Genomic DNA, 22,089 nt, shown 5'->3' with positions numbered 1-22,089 from the left:
CTCCTAGAGGGCAAAGCCCAGTCTCGGCTCTGGCTGACATAGAAATGAGCAGGCCAGTGGGACTTCCAGGTCCTCAGAAGGCAGCAGCCAGAGCAAGGGAGGCATCTATACGCACAGGAACCACCACAGCCCAGGCCTGGGCCGGGAGAAGAGGAAGTCTGAGCAGTAGCAAAGGAAGACACACGAATAGGCCTGCCTCCACCCGGAGCAGTCCTTCCAGAGAGCAGGGTGGGAGCAGCGGGGGCACCTGCGCGGCGTGCACGGCCAGAAGCACCAGGGCAGAGCTGCCCCTGTGCTGACTGCAGACGCGTCCCGCACCTGCCTTCCTCAGGCAAGGCCTGAATCGAGCTCAGCCCCGAAACAGACATGGCGCTGAGAGTCGGGACACGCTGGATGGTAAGGGCTGGAATGCACCAGACACACACAGGGATGTGCACACGGGCATGCACACGGAGAGGTGCGCACACAGGCCACATGCTCAGCCGAGAGAGCAAGCACACGGGGCTTCTGCTGCAGGTGGTCTGACCAGGCAAGGAGGACCCTCCACACTAGGAGCCAGGGTTTATCAAAGCACAAGCCTGAGGCCGAAGCAGCAGGAGACCCAGCTGCACCGTCCATGGCTGAGGGTGAAGGTGACCAGGTGGGGGGCTGTGTCATCGGGAAGGAAACCACAGGGGAAGACGTGTATGATCACGTCCCCCACCAGGCTCCAGGATGAGAGATGACTACCAGAGGCCGCCCACTGGGCACTGCCACGAGAAGAGGCTGCCCTGCTGAGGCATAGACAAGCCGACAACGGGGAGCAGCTGTTCCTCCAGGCGCCAGCCAGGCCCGGCATCTGAGGACAGAACTGCCCAGCGACCGCCCGAGCTCAACTGTGCACACTCAAGACTGACCACAGGGGCCCCTCACCGCCCAGGGACGAGCACAGGAAATCCCACACCTCCCTTTAGCTCCCTTCGGCTGCCCTTCCTGGCAGGGCATCTCCCACGCTTCCTCCACACCATTCGCCACACCCAAGTGGCAGCCTAACTTCTACGTCTCCAGGACCTTGAGGGGACTCCCCCAGACAGCGGTCACATGAGTCTTTAACCCTGGCCTGGCCCTCTTCCCGGCTCTCTGGACTCATGCAGAGTGACACGGCCTGCCGCCCACACCCCCGCCCCCTCTGCTCTTCCTGGGCTGCAGGCGGTGTCCCTACGCACGCACGTACCTTGGTCAGCTCCTGAGCATTGGCGAGGTTGTCCACGGCGATGGCCAGGAAGACATTCAGCAGAGTGTCTGGTGGGCTCCAGCTAAGGAAGGGAACCCTTCTGCCCCCACCCTCCGTCTCCCACAGTCATACCCCAGCGTCCCCCATGGAGACCTGGGCCCCATCTCCCCAGCTCCTGACTAGCCTTCAGCCTCCTTCCCTGGGTGGCCACATACCCGTCAAGCCCCCTTGCCCCTCTGACCCCTCTCACACCCCAGACCCAGCCTAGCCCAACTGCCGGGGCTGCTGCCTCTCCGCACTGCCCGCCTCCAATTTCTCCAGCTCAGGCCACTGACCTGAGTCCCTTCGAGTTTCCTGGGGCTAGAGCCGCCTCTTCCCACAAGCTCCTCTCCTGGGCACCTCAGAGCAGCACCTCCCCAGAACCATCCCCTCCCCGCACTCTGCACTGCTCCCGCAGACCGGGCCCTCCCCAGTCATCTCATTCCTTGGTGGCGCTGACATGTGGAGCCAGGTCGCCCTCTGTCGTGGGTGCTGAACGGCAGCCCTGGCCTCGGCCCAGCAGCTGGGTGCACCAACACCTTCTCCTCAAGGCAGCCAAACCCTCTCAGACATTGCCGGTGTCCTCTGGGGGCAACGTCACCCCAGTCAGAGCCTAGAACTGCGCTCTTTAACCACAGGCCTGGGGATTCACCCCCGTTCCCCAACCCAGGCTGTAGCTGTTCCTGCCAGGGCGAGGCCTGAGCAGCAGCGGGCTTTGTTTGAGGCCGACAGCGATGACCGTCGCTGGTCGGGACCCAGTCTGGCAGGGAGATGACCCCGAGACTCAAAGCCAGCCACCTGCCGGGGTACCGCCTCATAGGCAAGGCTGCTTGGGGCTCCAGCAGAGCACAGAGGACAGGACACTGAGGCTGGGGGCCACTTCCCCACACTAACCACAGCCACGAGCACCTCAGAGGCCTTCCCACACCTGGAGAGCTCAGGGCCCAGCCAGAGAGATGCACAGAGGCAGAGGGAAAGATTCCCATTGGCTAGTACGAGGCCTGACCACTGACACACCTGGCCTGACCATGCAGGGTCAGAATAAGCTGGCAGCTTACATCGGAAACCGGGGATGTACTGTATGGTGACTAACATAATATAATAAAAAATCATTAAAAAAAAAAAAAGAATAAGCTGGCCGGAGCTTCAGGCCCCTGCTCAGTCTCGGGGAGCGGCACCTCCTTCTGGACAGCCGTTATTCCCCACCCCCACCCCCACCCCCACCATTTGAGGTCAGTGCAGGCCCCTCCTCTCTCTGACAACCTGGCTGCCACTTCCAGGTTTCCTGTCAGCCAGCCCCCAGTCCCACCACCCGCTACACAGTGAGACCAACACTGCCCCTCCGGAGCCCCCTGACCCCTCCTTCCTGGGGCTCCTGCTTAGCCCCACAGAGGCGGGGCTCCCCGCCCTGGGGTCCAAGACCTGAACTACACAGGGCTGACAGAGGGCACGGTCCCTCTGGGGCGAGTGGAGGCAGAGAACAAGGTCTGCAGGGTCACGGTCACAGGCTGGCACAAGAGCCGGCAAGGCGGGGGCAAAGAGGGGCAGACAGGGTCGAGTGCCCAGGTGTGCCTCCAGGGGAATAAGGCAGAGCCGGCAGGTCAGCGTGGGAGAAGACAACTCCCAGAAGTGCGTGGCCTGCTCAGGTCGGCCTCCAGGCTCCGCAGGCTATTTACCGCAGCGGATCTCAAAGTGGGGTCCTCAGGCCGCAGCATCAGCACTCGCAGGGGAGCACGTCAGCATCACATCTGTGGGCTGCAACCTGCGCGCTAACCACCCCTGGGGGACTCTGGTGTACAGAACAGTTTGAGAACCCAGGTGCCCCTGCTCAGCCTGAACTGCCCTCCTGAGCAGTGGGGCCATGTTCATGCCTCGCCTCTCCTGGTCCCCAGCACCGCCCCCCCACGTCATGAGCCCTGCAGCCTCCTCTTCCCAGGTGGCCTGCCCGAGGCAGAGCTGCCACCAAGCTGCTGGGCTTTCCCTGACCCCGCAGACCCACCCTCCCATCACGAGGGCCTGAAACTCAAGCCCAGCAGGCACCCACCACAGGAAACCTTGCTTCATATTTCCCTACAGGTATGGTATTTCCAGCAGGGAACAGCTCTTTAAAAGCCCAGTGCCCAAATTTATCTACTGAATTAAAGTGGACAAACAAAGCAAAACAAAACCCATTGCTGTCAGCGTTCAAAGCCCATGTCTTCCCGTGGCAACCCTCCTGAGCCTGCCGCTGACCATACCGTCCCCCTCTGGACACCGTACGTGCAACTTGTGCTTCCACCATCCTCGGCCCCACAGCCTCCGGACCCCCAAGCTCAGGCCGCCTGGAGAATATTCACCACTCCCCATCGTTCACACTTGATGAAAAGGCACGTCTCGTATTTGTCCTCCTGGGGGAGGAGGGAGAGGCAGGCCCAGACCAAGCACTAAGCACACTGCACCCAGCCCCACAGAAGGATACAATTTCCAAACAGCGTCAGGACAATGAAGTAAAAGGAGGAGAACATGCCTTTGCTGACTCCACCTTGCGATTCGATCCCGTGGTACATCACTGCGTTCCAGTCCTCTCCTGTTAGGATCTGTGGAGGGACAGCACCACAGGGCATGCCCGCATGGCCACCTTCACCCCCACGTACACACATGAGCACGCTCAGGGCCAGGACACGGCTGCGACCCAAGAGCCAACAGGCACACGTGCACACACACACAGGTTTCTAGATGATGGTGCTTCTGGAGGTCAAGGTGGCCCACGGTCCTTCAGAAAAACTTCCGGAAAGACGTGGCTGCTGAGTTGGGCCAGTCCTCGAAAGATAAATACGCTCTAGGTCTTTGGCCCAAAATGGAAGGGAGTGCCAAGCCAGAGGAAAGGTGAGCAAAGGCGAGGAGGAGAATTGTAGCAATGAGCTGGAGAAATGGGGCCGGGCAGGGGAGGCAGAACTCCCCACTCCCAGAGCTGCCGGGGCCGTGATGTTACGGTCTAGGAGACAGTGGGTCCAGCAAAGAGGGTGGCTAACTGCAATCTTTGCCCCATTGGGAAACATGTCTCTCTTTGCTACTGTGTTTTTGGAAACGTACAAGAGGAGAACGCCACAGACATTCACGTGTCCACCAATCAAAACAGACACTGCTCACGTTTGTCCCATTTGCATCAGGTCCCACTGCCCGTGATCACTCCGACAGACGACCCCAATCACAAACCTGGTGAGGAACCATGTCAGGAGAGTTCCACTCACACAACACGCAGGTATCTATACACAAAATGCACCACGCGTGTTTTAAACACTCACAGGAAGGCATCAGACCACACACCGTTCTCCAGCGTGCTCTCTTCACTCAGTACCGTATCGTTGAAGTGTACCCACGCGAGGCACCAAACCCACTTAATCCTGTCCCCCGCCACACAGTACCCTTCAGGCCACCCACCCACACGCCTCCTGGCTGGCACCTTCCTTCTTTCCGGGGTTTTGCTACCGAGTCTCACTGCGCACCCAGAAGGTCTGCCCACAGCTGGGATGGCCAGGCGGCATCTGACTTTACGAGAGGCTTCCAGCGGGCTCACCCTAAGCTGCTCCCGCCTGAGGAGTGAGGGCCGGCTGGCCAGCTGGTGTCCTCTGGGGCCTCTTCGACCGCCCCGCATTCTGGGTGCTTCGTCCTCCTCGCCCCGTCTGCAGGGACCACTGGAAGTGCTCGCAGCTGGCTTCTGCTGTATGACAAAGTGCCACGCGTCGAAGAATTCCTCTCCATTAGAAGGCAACAAAAATATTCTTCTGTATTTTCTTGAAACCATTTTAAAGTTTGGTTTTTCAGTTAGGTTTTTGATCTGACTGGAGTTTGTGGTTACTGTTCTGTGTACACACGGGGGTGAAGATCAACTTTTTTCCCCAGTGGAAAGCCAGTTTCCACAGACCGACTTTATAATATTTTGTACCCATCCTCCTCCTACGGCCAGCTTCCTACCTAGCCTGGCCGTGTTTCTGCCTTCTCTGGTCCGCTCTTCTGGTGTTTGGTCTTCATACCTCACAATCCTCCCACTGTAGCTTCGTAAAAACTCTTGACACATGGTGAGGCAACCCCTCCTTCCTGAATCGTCTTGGCGATTCTTGGACGTTGACCCTTCCACATTATCAATATGCTGAATTCCAAGAGATTAAATTAGGAGAAGAGACGCCTTTACCACTTCCAGGCCTCCCCGTTATAAATACACCCCCTGTGTCCCCAGAGGTGATAACAAGTCACAGTTCCATGTAAAAGTCTTGCATACTGCTTGTAGATTTCTGGGTGCTTTATAGTTTTTATTGCCTCTGGAATGAAATAGTTCATTTTAACTGAATTTTCTAATCGAATCATTAGGTCATAGGAAGGTTACATTTTTGTATGTTGATCTTGTGTTCGGCAGCACAAGTGAATTTTATGCACTTGGTAGGACTCACCTTACACCTGCCAGGCCCAGGGCAGCAAAAGAGCTGTACAGATCCCTTGTCTTTAACGGTAAGAAAGCTGTCCCAGTTTTTAATTTTTTCTTGAGCTAATTTATGTGTTTGAGATTTTCCTATAAAAGTGCATGTTTCATCTTAGTTTTCAAATCTCTGGCCATAATATTCTTCGGGATTTAAAACAATCTCTTCCTTTCCTGCAGATACGCCTCCCTTCCAGGCTACACTTTTCATCTGTGCTTTTTCTCTTGGCCAGTCTTGCTGAGATGCTGTCTACTATATTAGACTTCCTGAGAGCAAGCTTTTTATGATTTTGTTGTCCTGGTGTTTTAGTTTTATGTCACTAATGTCTGCTTATTAACCATTTCTTCCTGCTTTCAATTTTTCTTTGGTTTACCTCTTCTCTTTTCTAGGTTTTTAAGATAAGTACATCACTAGTTTATTTCCAGTCTTTCTTTTATTTTCATGATTGCATTTAAGATTATAAATTTTCCTCTAAGCACTGCTTCCACCTCATTCCATAAGCTTTGATGTCATTACTCACTTCTAAGTATTTTGTAAAGTCTGTTGTGATGTCTTATTTACCTCGGTCCTTCAGCTTTCAAATCTGGGGAAGGTTTTAAATAAGTTTTTACACATGGTTTGTTTATTTATGTTACATCAAAAATGTGCTCGATAGGGTGACAATTCTTCAATATTTGTAAGCATTTCCTGGGTGACTTAACAAGTGTTCTGTTTCCGTGAATGTCCTATGTGTCCCAAGTGATGACTGTTTTGTTTGCTCTCAGCGGGGTGCAGAGTTCTGCAGACCTCAGCCTCATCCTACGGTTTGACAGAAATGTATCACAAAGCTCTCGTAAGATGTGGGTGTCCATGTGCTTCTGTCGGTTGCTGCTCCGTATATTTTTAGGCCATGTTGTTAGGGTCACGTAGGGTCATGATTGCTGCCTTCTTTTTGTTGTTACATAACATACTTTATTTTTACTAAAGCTTTTTCCCCTTAACTTGTATTTTGGCTGATGTTAATATTATTTCAGCATTCTTTTCGATGATTTCTACTTAGTTTATCTTTTTGTATCCTTTCATTTTTTAAGTTATGTACTATTTCAAACAATCAGAAAGGAATGATGAATAATTTTTAACAACCCTCCATGTAGCCACTACCTGGCTTGAGAACCACAGCATTCAAAAGGAGGTGGTGCCCCTTGAGCAGGACTCCTCCAGCCCACCTCCCAGCAGCACAGCACCCTGAATCTGGTGTTTATCATTCCCATGCAAGCTTTTATACTTTCACTGCATGGATGCCATAAATAATATTGTTTTGCATGTTTTCATCCTTATTTAAATAGTATCATATGTTGTGTATTATTCTGAATCTTACTCTTTTTTCACCTAATATTATCTTTGTAAGATTTGTTCATGTTAGGGGCGCCTGGGTGGCATAGCGGTTAAGCGTCTGCCTTCGGCTCAGGGCGTGATCCCGGCGTTCTGGGAACGAGCCCCACGTCAGGCTCCTCCGCTATGAGCCTGCTTCTTCCTCTCCCACTCCCCCTGCTTGTGTTCCCTCTCTCGCTGGCTGTCTCTCTCTCTGTCGAATAAATAAATAAAATCTTTAAAAAAAAAAAAAGATTTGTTCATGTTAACACATTGAATTCTAGGTCATTCACGTTCCTGCTGTACAGATAATACCACACTTTTCTTATCCATTCTTGAGACGATGGACATTTCCGGTGACTTTCAGTTTTTTGGTTTATAAACAATGCTGCTATGATGTCTCACGCGCATCTCCTTGTGCAATTGGCCAGGAGACGTTCCAGAGCACAGACCCACAACAGGAACCACTCGTATGCAAGTTCTAGTTATCAGATTTTATGACATTTCTACCCACAGTGGTTCTACTAACCCCACCAACAGCATAAAGGAATCCCATTTCTGCACATCTTCTCTAAAACTTGACATTAGATTTCTTAATTTCTGCTAAATTGACAGGTGGAGAGGTTGTCTCATGGTGGGTTTAATCTGCGTCTCTGGCAACACTGGTGATAGTTCTTACAGGTTTATTCGTCAGCCCGACTTCCTCTCCCATGAGATGCTTGTTTACACTCTGCCTTCCCTATGACATTATTTGTCTTTTGTCTTTGATTTGTGGAAGTTCTTGATACGTCCTGGACACAAACTCTTCAGTGGTTATTCTAATACTGTGGAAATGTCTTCTCCAAGTGTATAACTTTTTTAAAACCTTTTCTTGGCGTCTTTTGATGCACAGACATTTCTACTTTAACCGTCAAATTTGTCAATATCTTCCTTTCTGACCTGTGCTTCTTCAGAAGGAGTTCCCTACCTTGAGTTAGTACCATTACACTCCTGCGCATCCTCCTAAAATTTCAGATTTGCTTTTCACATTTAGGTCTTAGTCAGTCCAAACGGATTTCAAGTATGGAACAAAGTAGGAACCCAATTTCATGTTTTGCTCTACAGATAATCAAATTGTCCCATACCATCTGTAATCACAACACTTGAGTTTTCTGTGTATACGAATATTTTAGCTGTGAATATTCTTTCTTCCTTGTCACTCCTGAGAAATTGTGTTTCATATTTTCTTGTCCTACTGCACTAAGACCACTGATACCAGCATAATCTGCTAAGAGTTTTTACTTGAAAGGAGTGTTGGGTTTTATCATGTGATTTTATCTTTTTAGAAAAAATGTATTGTAGGGGCGCCTGGGTGGCACAGCGGTTAAGCGTCTGCCTTCGGCTCAGGGTGTGATCCCGGCATTGTGGGATCAAGCCCCACATCAGGCTCCTCCGCTATGAGCCTGCTTCTTCCTCTCCCACTCCCCCTGCCTGTGTTCCCTCTCTCGCTGGCTGTCTCTATCTCTGTCGAATGAATAAATAAAATCTTTAAAAAAAAAGAAAAGAAAAGAAAAAATGTATTGTGCACATCTTCAGACATACACAGAGTGAACTGAATCCCCGTGTTCTTATCATCCAGGCTCCACAGTGAACAAATCTCCCAATCTTGTTTTTCCTGCCCTCTCACTCTGTGCCACGGTCTTGCTGGAGTCACATGTTTTTTTCTGATCACATGGTTTTTTTCCTTCCTTAATTGGCTATGATGAATTATATCAATAGGCTTTCCAATATTAAGTCACCTTGCATTTCCAGGATAAACTCAAGTTGATCATAAAAATAATTTGTTAATTTATAAGCATATCTAGTTTGATTAGTTATTACTTCCCTTCTGCCTCTGTGTTTGTGATCATGACCTAAGACTCCCACTGACCCCTTCTTCTTCACATGAATGTTCACCTTATCTTTTCTGAGGAAAACAATAGGAAGAGCTCAGTCACTGACTCCCACCTGTGTAGGCAGGCCATGCAGTGTGGGCAGTCACCTCTACCTCATTCTAACGTGAAGATCTCCTTCTACGGAGCAGCACAAACCCCATTAGCATAACGTACGATGCATGTTTCCTGAGTAGACATGTGTGACTTTATGCCCAACTCTGTATGCAGTGACAAAGCTCCCCTTTCTGAATATTCATCTGAACCCTAAATCGAAGGAACCCACTTATCCCCACATGGGGAGCCATGGCTTTGGAAGTTATCCCCTGTGATCTCCTTATTTACTGCAAATAAAAGTTTCCCTATGGACTCTGGGGAACAAACTGAGGGCTTCGGGGGCGGGGGGAGTGGGATAGGCCGGTGATGGGTAGTAAGGAGGGCACGTATTGCATGGTGCACTGGGTGTTATATGCAAGTAATGAATCATGGAACTTTACATCAGAAACCAGGGATGTACTGTACGGTGACTAACATAATATAATAAAAAATATTATTATAAAAAATAAAAAAAAGATTAAAGTTTCCACTGTGCGATAACCCTCCCCTGCCCGCAGTCTCTTCCTATAAGTCACCAAGCAGTGGACTCATATTAGTTCGGTTATGGTTTTTTTATCAAGGTTATTCTAGTCTCATAAAGCAAGCCAGGGACCTTCTTTTTGTTTTCTCTGGAGTCATCTACATAAAATTGGAATAACGTCTTTCTTAAATTTTAGTAGAATTCACTCATAAAATTATCAGAACATGGTGGCTTGGGTAGGCAGATTTTTAATCATTCAATTTCTGAAATAGTTCAGGTCTTTAATTTCTTCTTGGGTTAGTGTAATATTATTTTTTTCTTCTAATTCATTGGCTTTACTAAATGTATAAACATCTGCGGTGCTTTCGGCAATCAGGGAGTTGGTAACTCTCCACATTTGCATTTGAATGTGTCCAGCTTGCCCTTGTGGTCTAGATTGGCATTCATGCGGGCTGTCCCCCAGGGTTTCAAAGTTCCCTCCCTGACCCTCTTGCCATCAGACTGTCATTCTGTGGAGAATCTCTTTCTAGGGTTGTTTTTAAGATTTTCTCTTTACACAACACATCTAGGTTTGACATTACTTGTGCTCACCCTGCTTGACCATCCGAGTACACACCCTCTGAGACTCGCCTGGAACGGTGCTGGCATCCTCTCTCTCACCCGACACGGGAGCTTCACCCCCAAGTTCCTCCACGTCTTCCAGCTCACCCACCCTTTCTTAGGTCGTGTCCAGGGTGTAGTTTACACTTTACTTTTCTATTTAAATAGCAATATTTTTCATTCCTAGGATTTCTACTTAGTTCTTTTTCATATTAACCTATTCTTGGTTCTCAGGTACTTTTCTTTCGTGATTTTGTGTTCTGTGCTACAAATTCTCCCTCGAGCACATCTGGCGCACAGTCACCTGCATTTGCTGTCTTCTTCCCATTTCTTTGGGACTGAGCTCACCTTCCGACCGCAGACGTTGTTGGCCCTCTTCAGTGGGGTCAGCTTCACCATGGCTCAGTCTGCACGCTCACCATGAGCAGACCTGATGTTGTTTTCTTCCTGGTCACACACTCGCCCTACCCCTTCCAGCCCCATTCAGAAGCAAGAGCGAGCTCCCATCCTGGGGTCTCAAGCCCCGGCCCAGCACCATCCACGGAAGGTGCAGGCCTGGCCTGGCCAGCCATCTGACCTTGCAACCTTCTCGGCTTCCTCCAGCCATAGTCGCCCTCTCTCATCTCTGCTCCTCTGCTCCTCGAAGGGCCACACACCTTCCCCAGCACCAAGTCAGGCAGGCCACACATGGATGCTTCTGATGCCCAGCCTGCCTGCCACACCCAGACCACATCCCAGGTGCCCGGCTCCCTGCACCTCTCCTCACTGTTCCATTTCCAGCCCACAGTTTGTTTTCGGCTTGGCTGGGTCCTTTTAATTTCTAGATGTATTTATTATCTTATTGCCATGTTCCAGAGCAGAGGGGGTCTGAGGTCCAAACCAGAGCATCATCTGACCAGAAGAACCATCATTTTCCTCTAACTTTGACTTCCCCTCTGTCCCACACCACCACCATTAACCAACCACATTCCACTCCTTTCCTGCAGCAAACAGAACAAAGCAGAGCTCTGTCGACATGTCGCCTCCCTGCTTTGTGAGCCTCCGCCACGGCTCCTGCTGGGCCAAGCCCCTGAGCCTGGCCCCAGAAGGCCCATCCAACCTGACCTCTGCCAGCCCCAGTCCTTCTGCCACAAACCCTATGCCTTCGCTGCCCTGACTCTGCTCACCTTCCTACTGTGGTATCTGGAACACATTCCCGCCGATTCCCCTTGCCTGACTTTCAAGATCCCGCAGGGCAGCCCTAGCGCCCCACAGCAGGAAGGGCTCCTTCCCATCAGGTCACACTGCCCAGGAAAGGTCATGGCCACCCTCTGCTGGAGGCCCCAACTTGGAGACCAAGGGCAGCCCCAGAGTCCAGGGGGCTAAGCTGAGCCCCCGGGCCTGAGCGCACATGGCCTGTTGGGCCTCCCCAAGAGCCGTCCTGGGTAAAACAACAACCCACCCCAACCAGCTCACCTGCAGGCGTGGCGTCCGAGGACGCTTCGTAAGACAGAGACATTCGGCATTACCCTACCAGTGAGGCCAGTCATGGGGGGCATCAGGGTGCTATAGCCCTGCAAGGGAGCAAACTGCTCAACCAAGGGGGTCTTCAAAGGGAACCCCTCCAAGAGGGCAGAGGTCACCTGAGTGACAAGGTCTGCATCACAGAGGACTCGGGCCGAGAGCCTCAGCTTCCCTAGGAGCCACGTGTGGCAGGTGTGTTCTCCAGACACAAAAGAGAACTAAAGGACCACTGGGCCTGACAGACGGGGGGAGAAGCATGGGTAGCGCTTTGTCGTTTTATTCTCAAATGGTAAAAGACAGCTGTGACACCAGATCCTCGGGGCCGGGAGAGAAGTTGGCGGCTTGACGCCCAGTGGCCACAGGACTGTTGAGTCCCCCAGGCAACTACGCATGCCTCTTGGGACCCGGTTTCTCTCCAGACCCAGGCTCTAGACTGGCAGAGTCCCAGGGACTGGAGACCTCCCTCTGCTCATCTCCCACTTGTTCTCTTCTGTTTTCTGGAAAGTTCTGTCTGAAATGTTGGCTGGCGGGGGTAAGCAGAGGCTGACAGGGAAGGCTGCCCTCCCCGCACCTGGAAAGCTGAGCAGGCCAGGAGTGTGCCAAGAGCCAGGAGTCTTACCTGGAAGACAGTGAGAATGGCCGCAGGGAAAGTGTCAAAGTTCGTTGTCGGGGTCTCATCCTGAAAGTTGAACCTGAGGAAAACAAGAAGTCTTGGGAGGAGGCCGCCCCATCGGGAGCCAAGGGACCTGGCGCCTCGGCTTGCAACGCTGTCCCAGGCTGTGGGCGAGCTGTGTGCTCAGCGCCATTGTCGCCCGGGGGACCTCCAGGTGGAAGACAGGTGGAGGGGCCTGGGCAGCATATCTGCTCTGAGCTCTGCCTTCCCAGTGGGGCCTCCAGCTTCATACGCCCCCCTGGCCCACTTACTGTCCCCCGAACAGCTGCATGCCCAGCAGAGCGAAGACCACAATGAACAGGAACAGCAGGAAGAGGAGGCTGATGATGGACTTCATGGAGTTGAGCAGAGACACCACCAGGTTCCGCAAGGAGCTCCAGTACCTGTCAGGGCAGGGGGGGTCTGTCCACACCCAGCTGCGCCCACACGGAGGCGCATGCCCGCGTGCTGACGCCACACTCCGGGGCTCTCACAGTCATACCTGTGGCTTCCGAGACCTTCTAAACCCCACGGGCCCCACTCCTGGAGGCCAGAGCACTTCTCTCCAGAGTTCCAGACTCCTCCACTGGGGGCTCTGGGGGGCGGCGGAGACCCTGTGTCCATTGCTGGACTCACCCTCATCTCCCGAACCTGCCCCTGTCACTCTGCCTGGCGGAACGGCGCCCAATCCCTGTCCACCCCTCGATACCCGAACACCTTCCATGTATCTCCACTCAGACCACAAGTAGAGAAGGAGCTGAAGCAGATGTAACCAGCCCCACACCCTGCATCCAGCAGGTCCTCAGTGCTGTGATGGGTGACGTATAACCCGGTGTGAATGCCCCTCTCACCAAGGGCCCAGGATACAGCATGGATTGGGGGGGGGGGGCAGTGCTGCGAGACCATTTCCCTGGCATCCCACAATGCCCACCCCTCCATCACACTCTTCAAATGCTCCTGGAGGTCAGAGACCATGTCTCTGGGCATGTCTCATGCAACTGGACCCAATGACACACAGGCCCCACTAAAGTCTGTGGTGTGGACGGCTCACTCGCTGGGTGACTGTGTCTCGAGAGCTCCTCCCCAGAAGAGGCAGGGCACACGGCTTTCCCTCCAGCCACCTCGAGACACACTACACACCTCTGTGTCTCTGTCTGGGTGTCCTATCACCCTGGAAACGTGGGAGTGGCAGGACAGACAGCAGTCACTGTGCATCCCTGGGCCCTCAAATCCTGTCCTCCCAAGAGCCAGTGGCACAGAGGCTCACCTATCTTCCATGGATTCTCTTACAGTGCACTTGAGGGTTCATGGAAGATGGGCTGGAAAACTCTGGAAAAGCCAGTCCACCTCAGGACAGGGGCTGCCTGGCTTCTGGAAGGAAGCAGAGCCTGTAAAACACCAGGCCCCGCAACCAAGGTACAGGCAGCTCTCGCAGTCGGGTCCCAGAGCCACGTACCAGCACAGCTGGCAAAGCAACAGAGGCCTGACCGCAGGCCTCACAAGACACGCGGCAGTGTGTGTGGACCAGCCAGACCAAACTCGTGTCCCAAACTCGCCTGCAGAGACACCATCGTGTCCTCAAATGGTCTCAGATTTGGATTTAAAACAGATTGGAAAAGACCAAAAGAACTCCCATCTACCCTGGGAAGGTCAGTCGGGTTCTGAAAGGTCACTGGAGGGGTGACCTAGAGCCCGGGGCCTCCTGCACGGGCTCACTGTTGACAGGTCTGCGACTTGGGTCCTGCAGCTGTCATGGCCCAGGTTGCTGGGGAGACTGCATGGAAATCTGTGCTGAAGCAGGTGTGGGCCAAACGAGTCCAAAATTCAGGGTAGGTGAGGTCCCTGCCGTGGCGCGTGTGTGGCCCCAGCTAAGACCAGCTGAGCGCAGAGCAGCCTTTGCTGTGGGTGAGACAGCGACGGGTGAGGCGCGCCCCTCTTCCCACCACTGGAACCCTGGCAGAGAGACCCAGCACTCTCAGTCATGCATCACACCTCCACCCTGGGCCTCAGCCCCCTCGCAGACAAAATGGAGCAACTGGCTTCCAGGGTTACGTAAAGAACCAAGTGGAATAGAACTGAGAACACGGGCCTGTCACCGTCCTCTCGCCACGGCTTAAATAGGGCAGCGTCAGGCGCAGGGTGGAGAAAGCAGGCCCGGGAAGGGGAGCCACTAGGAACCAGCCGGCTCCGGTCAGATGGTCAGAGTCAGCGGAGGCCTCCCTCCCTCTCTGGGGGCGGGGCTGCCGGGTAGGTGGGCGGACTTGGGGCGGGATGATAAAAAAAAAAAAAAAAACTTCCATCTGAGAACTTCTTTTTTCTCTGTTAACTATGAAGCAAAGTAATCCTTTGAAGGCTGAAAGATGGCACTGCTGGTTTCAAAAGAGGGGACAGTATGGAATTGTGGGAAGCAAGCTCACTAAGGAGCTAGGAATCCTGCTGGCAACTTTGAGGCCAATGGGGAACAACCCCGAGGATAGATTCGCCCCCAAGGGCGAGACAAGGTCATGCTGGGCCGGTGCTTTATAACTGTCTTTTGTATTTAAACCAATTACAAGCACAAAAAGAGATCCAGACAGCTGAGTTCAAGGCCAGCACCATGAATTCCTGGGAACAGGCGTGCTGTGTGGGCCCGGCTCCCTGCGACGCACCCCCCTCCCCCGAGCCACAGGTGACCTACTTCGTGACTTTGAAGATTCTCAGCAAGCGCAGGGCCCGCAGCACACTGATCCCGAAGGAGGTTCCTGGCTTGATGGCCGCCCAGACCACTTCAAAGATGCTCCCCACGATGACCTGCACGGGACACGGGGTCAGCCGCGGGCACGCACGCCCATCCCACACCCGCCCGGCGGCCTGGGGCGCCTCTGCATCACGCCGAGCTCCTGCAGCTGTCGGGGAGCACATTCCAGTCCTGGGGCTCCCCTGCCCCCAACACGCCCACCCTGGACACGCACAGGGACACAGGATGCGGAGCGAGGTGGGCCTACCGCTCTCCTGACCGACCAACTGCAAACCAGATGGGCTTAACATCAGCGTCCTCCCACGGCACTGAGAAGCTGGTGAACGTGCCAGCACCGAGGCCCCGGCCCTGACTGGAGACCCCTGTACAGTTCAGTGCGGGTCCATCGGGCCGCACGTCTGCGCTGGCAGGTGCACCAGTTACAGGCCACCCCAAACGCACAGCCATCCTCTGCATACTGCTCCACGCTGAACACAAAGGCATCGTTGAGAGAACGTCCGACGTCCTGCTGACGTCCAGACAGCCCAACCGCGGCTCCCCAGGCAGCAGCATGCAGGGGCCAAGCTTGCCGCCATCTGTCCTTGGGGACCCTGAGCACCTCCACCATGTTCCACGGCATACACACAGCGTCTGGATGTTGTCTGGGGCTGGGGCTCTCATTTTCCTAAATCCACGTTCTTATTGTTGCCCTTCCAGCATCTCTGTCTTTCCTCAATCCTCAGAATTTGTTCCCATTCATTCATGATGCAGGTGGCCCCTGAGATGTCCCACAGTGGTCGACACTACTTGGTAGCCCCGCCTTGTCCCTCGAGGGCTGGTTGGCCCTAGTGACTCACTTCTAGCAAACAGACTGGGACAGAAGGGATGGGCTGTCACCTCTGAGATTCAGTCACCAAGATAGGCTTCCTCCTCGGTGCTCTCAGCTCTGCTGCAGGTCCCCAGCTACCGTGATGTAGGACACGAGGGAGCCTGGGGAGAGGCCCCCGTGACCAGGGACTGAGGGCTGTGGGCCACAAGCAGGAGCTTGGGCGTGAGCTCCCCGCCCCAAAGAGCCTGCAGTTACTGCAGCCTTGTGGGAGACCGAGAGCTGGGGGCCCCCAGTTAAGTCCCACCTGACTCCCGACCCACTGACATGAGAGATAACAAATGTTGGTTGGTTTAAGCCACCAAACTTTGGAGTAATTTGTTACACATCAAGAAAAACAATACACATTTTGGAGACAGAAGTGGAGTGCTCTCCAATGTGGCAGTGGCTTTGGAGCCAGAGAAGGGGCATGGAGCAGCATGTCCGTGAATGCCTACAATGCCCTAAACGTGCTGTTCATGGGTTCTGGACAGTGAGGGAGTGTGGATGCTGCACGCAGGGTCTGCAGGACAGTGGGCAGAAGCCCTGTTGTGTGCCGGCACGAAGTTCGGCCGCACCGTTGCCCACAGCTAATGTGAAGAGAAGAAGGTGTGCCACATGGACCGGGAGGTCTCGGAGATCTCCAAGCAGAGTCTGCAGGTACGACCTGGGGTCCTCGGGCCGCCCACAGTGGGTGTGGGAAGAGGGAGAGGCAGAGGGAAGTGCTATCAGCCAGGACCTGCCAGCTTTGGAAATGCTCTGCCTCTCCAGACAGCAAAGCGTGCCAAGTTGGGAAATGGCACGGTCCACAGAGAAAGCCAAGGCATGGGGCAGGACCGTGACACTGCGGGAGCCCGGCCCTGTGGAGATGGCCTCGCATGTCAGCTCGATAAGCAGCAAGTCCTCCAGGGCACTGACGTGCGCCGGCCTCAGCCGTCTCAGCACGGGCACCCCACGGGGAAAGGCCTGTCACTACAGTCTAGGTAGGGTTTTGTCAAGGGGAACCCAGGAAGATTCACAACATACCCACAACACTGAAAGACTTCGCTATGCAGAAACATCACCGGCTTGGGTTGAAAGGGACACAGACAGTACAAGACAAAAAACAGGCCTTTGGATTCCTCAAATTCTACTGGTAGGAAGCAGGCTGAGAGAACCGTCCAGCTGAAAGCACAAGCTGTCTTTCCCAGAACAAGAAAGGTGATGCAGAGGCCAAAACCAAAAACCCAAAAGGCTTCCCAGTCCTTAAGAACTAATCCCAGGATCTCCAACTTCTCCCAACTGGATTCCTGAACTGCTATGGGCCAGAGACTCCCTTGGAATGCCTATAGCAGTTCACCTATGCCCATCCGGCCACTGTGCAGGTGACAACTTGTCTCTTTAGTTCCATGGGTCCACAGGTGGGGAGGGACTGAGCAGCTGTCCCTGAGCAGCCTGGACCATACCTGGGCCCGATTTGGATGAAGAGGCCCTGGACTCTGAAATGACGCTGTCATGGCAGGCAGCTGGGAAAGCGGGAGGACACAGGTGTCTTTTACATCAGGAAGGCCATGGGTCACCGGGGGCCAGAGCGTGGACTGTGGCAGGCAGCCTCTCAGACGGTTCCCAGTGACCCCTGCCTCCTGGGGTTCATGTCCCTGGGTAATATTTCCCACCCCTGTTAAACGTGGACTGGGCCAAGTGACTCACGCCTAACAAATATAATATGGCAAAACCGATGGGCCGTCTCTCTGAGACTGGGTTTCTGTGGCTTCTGTCTTGGGTACTCTCAGTCCCCCTCTCAGATCACAAGCTGTCACATCGTGAGGACACTCAGGCAGCCTGGAGAGAGACCCACGTGACCGGGACTGAGGCCTGCCGCCAACCGTATGAGTGAGCTCGGAAGCCCCACCAGCAGCCATGTGATGAGCTTGAAATCAAGGCTTGGAATGGCTGTGTCCCAGCTGTCGGCTTCACTGTGACCTCCTTGGGACCCCCTGGGCCACAGGCACTCGGTTAAGCCAGGCGTGGACCCCTGACCCACGGGAACGGTGAGACGGCACACACGTACTGTACGCTGCTGAATTTTGGAATCGTTTCTTAGCTTATGTGCATCGTTCCCATGTCCTGGAATCCAGTTAGTTCAAACCCGAAGACGAGATTCTCTGAGCTCTCCTAACCTCTTCGGTTAAGCCTGTGTGCACCACAGGCTTTCCCTGTCACTAAGCAGGCAGGGGGCGAGAAGCCATGTCAGAAAGAACCGCAGGTGTGCGTGTCTCAGGGGCACCCTGGGCAGCACCGCCCCTCCTTCCCCACAGCGATCCGGCAGCGCTGCCCGGCGCAGACACGCCACTCCGGGGCCAGAGCTCCCGGGTCCACACCGCCCCCCGCACGAAGCATCTGGGCAGCCTGGGGCCAATCATACAACATCTGCAGGTGCTTGTCTACAAAGCAGGGCAGTCTCTGTGAGGGTTTAACAAAGCTGCGGACACAATGTTCCGTAGACTCCACTGACCGAAAAGTCAACGTCACACTGAATTTTCGAGTGGAAGTTTTACTTCTACCTACATCCAGGCTCCCCCGCGGCTCCTCAGAACTCTCCCTCACGGTTGGTACTGGCCCTTCTCCTTCAGAGCCTCCCCTGGGTCAGAGCTCACCCCTGGGCTCTGGGCTCGGCATCAGGGAGCTGGCTCGTCCTCCGCCGGCTGGAAGCCTCTGCAACTTCCCGGGCTTTGTCCCAGGGACTCTTGGGAACACCTGCCTTTGAGGCCTCCCTGACCTACATACGTGGGTGAAGGGACCCAGGCCAGGCCCACGAGGAGGGCTGGACCCTCGTGCCCTGTCAGGCCTCCCCTGAAGCCTGTGCCCAACCAGCCCAGAGCCAGATCTGCAGGACAGTGAGGGATCAGGACCACAGCCCCCTTGAGCTCTGCTGGGGACACTGAGCCCTCTGCAGAACAGCAGCCCGTTTGAAAGATGGTTGCAGGCGCAGAGGGGGCACAGAGGGGGCGCAGAGGGGGCGCAGAGGGGGCCTTCAGCCGGTCTCGAGATTCTACGGACAGGGTCAGAGGTGGGAAGGAGGGCGTCCTGCAGCTGACACCACCATAAGACAGGGCCTGACAAGGACGGGTCTCCCCTTTGTCAAAGGCCTCTCCCTGTCTCTAGGAAGCCTTCCTGACCCACGCAGGGTCCCAGTACGCTCAACGACCTGGGTCCTGCGGCACAGACCCCAGCACGTGCTGGGTACAGCACAGTTAGTTGGGGACTGTGTGTTCTCTCAAGCAAGGATACAGCTGGACCTGCCTGGACCCCCGGCCGGCACCTCTCACGAGGCTCTTACTCACCCCAAAGTCGAAGCAGTTGAATGAGGACCGGAAGTAGCTTCTGGGCCCCAGGCCATACATCTTCAGGGACATCTCTGTGAGGAAGAGACCCAGGAAAACAAACTCTGCAAAGTCTAGGAGAAGCCGGAGAAGAGGGGGATTAGCTCTCAGCCTCCTCCCACCTGGCTCCAGCCCAGACTGGAGGACACCAGACCTCTGGGCCCTCCCAGGGTTGAGCCCTGCAGGCCTGGTCTGTGGCCCCTGAGCTCGGACATCAGCTCAGGAGGAGAATAATGAATGGACTGGGATCGGGAGGGGCGCAGAGAGAGGCTTACTCCCTCTGAAATGTGATGCCTGCCCAATGCCTACGGCCCAGGGACAGGCTCCGCGGGAGGTGAGGTCCTGGGGCCACACAGCACTCCCCAGAGAATGGCCTCAGACCCACCCTTCCGCCTTCAGGCTTGCCCCCCAGCTCCTCATCAGGATCACCGTGTCTTTCCACGACGACTTCCCCGACACCCTTCCTCAAGACATCACCGTGTTTGGTCTTCACTTGTTCATGTGTTCGCCTGCCACCCGAGCATTGCCTGCCCCGGCCAGCACGAGGCTCCCAGAAGGCGCCAACGCTTGCCGCCCCCTCACTCTAGGAGTGGGCACCTTCACCTTCCTGCAGGTGCCTCTCCTGCCCAGGCCAGGGGTCTGGCCACTGGCTGCGCGGCCCCTCAAGGGTCTCGGGACCAAAGAGAGGCCACACTGGAACTGAGGGCCACGCTGGGAATTCCAGGCACACAGACAAGACACAGCCCCTAGCGCGAGCAACATGGGCGGTCAGAGCGAGAAACAATAGGCAGTCTGGGAGCTGCACAAAGCCGGGACAGCAAGAGATGCAGCCGGGCTCTGGCACTGGCCAAACCAGGAAGTGCAGACGGCAGAACCAGGTCGCTGTCTTTGATCCTCTCCCCAGGTGCTGACTGGAATCAGCTCGTTATTCTGTACAGGGGCCCAAAGGCACCATGGCCTCTGGCCCCAGAGCAGCAGGGGCCAGAAAAGCAGCTCAGAACTCAGGAGGGTAAGCTTCGGAGAGTCCGGTCACCGAAAGATCACCAGCCCAGCCTTCCTGGGCCTCTGGCATCCAGACTGGTTGGGAAACTGGACCTCAAGCAGCTCCTGATAAAACAGACAACAGAAGAGGGGACCACGCGGCTCTGCTGTCTTCCACAGCTCCCCCAAGCACTACACTACAGAGACCCAGCAGCCTCAGTCAGGGGCAGGTCTACAGTAGCCCGGACTCTGCAGGAGCAGAGACACCAGCCCCATGGCCTGTACGGACACACAGTGATCTGCATGGCCCAAGGTCTCGGGTGGGGAAGCCCCTGCTATGGCTTGGTAGCAACTCACACGAGCCTGGCCTCTGCAGCCAGCCAGAAAGTCACCGCGGCACCCAAGCCAGGCGTGGAATAAGGGATGAGAAGGCAAATCTGACTCCCTGGAGAAGCCAAGAAGCCCGTGTCCCAGGCAGAGGAACCCTCTCCAGCCAGGTGACTGACCGACACCTGGTCCTGCCTGCGCTGAGCAGCAGGAGTGAGGGGTGGTAGGGAGGCGGCGCCCTGCCCCCAAGTCCAGCTCAGAATGCCCCAACAGCCTGCAAAGATCCAAGGCTCCTGGCCACCACGTCCCAGAGCCCCTCCACTTGAGGTCAAAAAGGCACCTGCCCCTGCCCTTGGGGCACCCCATAAGAAGAGCTCAGATCCTGAAGGAAGAGGCCACAATGACGGGACTTCCAGCCACCCACACACCAGACCTGGGAGCTACAGCCGCCCAACCCTGCTCCCAGGAGATCCGTGTGAGAGCAGGGCAAGGAGCCGGCACCAGGGCTGCCAACGTAAGGCCCCCTCAGAGAGAGGGAGCAGCGCGAGACGGGGTCCCCCAGCGTCCTGCCTGCCCTTTCACCCTCCTGAGGAAGACACCCCCTCGGCTTCATATGCTCAGCCTCCCCGCTGAGGCCAAGAAAGGGTATCTATTCATTCACTCCTGAACCATCCGAACAACGCACAGGCGCTGGTGCTGCTTTGAACGTGCAGAGGAGACAGAGCTGACCCTTCTCTCCAGGCGTTCACACACCAAGGGGAGCAGAGGCCGAGAATGTAAACAGGGTTCTGTATCATACTAACAGGACAGTGCGCTAGGGGAACACAGGGACAGAGGAGAGGGTGGCCAAGCCTGTCTTGTGAGGGGCCTCACAGAATGACGATGCCCAACAGCCAGCTGCTGGTCCTCGCCAGTTAAGCTTCGTTCTCAGGGGTTCTGGTGGTGCACTGCGGGTGGGTGCTGGATGGAAAGACAGCTGAGGTGCACAGAACCCATTCTCTGCAGGGTGGCCAGTCTCAGGGCCGAGCCCCATGGGAACTGCAGTGAAGCTAGTCCTGGCGGGGACCCCCCCACCTCTGCCTCAGCCTCTTGCAAGCCCTGCCCTACCTGGTTGAATCAGCCTTTCTCACCTCCAGCCCAGCTGCCAAGGACAGAGCCCAGGGAGCAGAGGTGTGGAGATGCAGCCCATACCCCCTCTCCCACCAGCCATCCTTCCTAGGTAGGTAATGCCGATGAGTTCAGAAATTCCCAGGGAACCACAGAGAAGACAAAGAAGCAAGGGGAAGAATCGTGGCCAGGGATGCCTGTGGCCTGGCCCAACACCTGGGCACTCTGAGGCCTGTTGCTCCCGCACAGCACATGTGTGACCAGGCCCTGCCACTTGCTGCCTGACCGCTCAGGTGACAGACCCCCAGGAAACAAGGAGTAACCACAAGATTGACTGGACACCATCAGCTTCTTCCGTGGGAAGGGAAGGCCTGGCTAGGAAGCTCCAGGAACAGCCGCTCGGCTGGCTGGGTCAAGAGCAAGCCCCACCTCC

The 22,089-nt window shown here is 55.0% G+C and overlaps 1 protein-coding gene across 2 annotated transcripts in view; it reads right to left on the bottom strand.

Annotated features, from left to right (window-relative positions):
• The window catches only part of CACNA1B (calcium voltage-gated channel subunit alpha1 B), a 196,642-nt gene that overhangs the window by 108,298 nt on the left and 66,255 nt on the right, over positions 1 to 22,089 (bottom strand). For both annotated transcript variants that reach the window (XM_040632311.1, XM_040632313.1), the window contains exons 12-17: positions 19,203 to 19,315; positions 14,976 to 15,088; positions 12,571 to 12,702; positions 12,266 to 12,338; positions 3,711 to 3,828; positions 1,214 to 1,281 (exon numbers count right to left, since the gene is read on the bottom strand). In XM_040632311.1, coding sequence (XP_040488245.1) covers positions 1,214 to 1,281; positions 3,711 to 3,828; positions 12,266 to 12,338; positions 12,571 to 12,702; positions 14,976 to 15,088; positions 19,203 to 19,315 — 617 coding nt within the window. The remainder of the gene's footprint in view (positions 1 to 1,213; positions 1,282 to 3,710; positions 3,829 to 12,265; positions 12,339 to 12,570; positions 12,703 to 14,975; positions 15,089 to 19,202; positions 19,316 to 22,089) is intronic.

Source organism: Ursus maritimus, unplaced genomic scaffold (assembly GCF_017311325.1).
Source record: "Ursus maritimus isolate PB19 unplaced genomic scaffold, ASM1731132v1 scaffold_17, whole genome shotgun sequence".
Lineage (NCBI taxonomy): Eukaryota > Metazoa > Chordata > Mammalia > Carnivora > Ursidae > Ursus > Ursus maritimus.
Note: the sequence above shows the minus strand (reverse complement) of the source record. Positions and strands in the feature narration are given on the sequence as shown.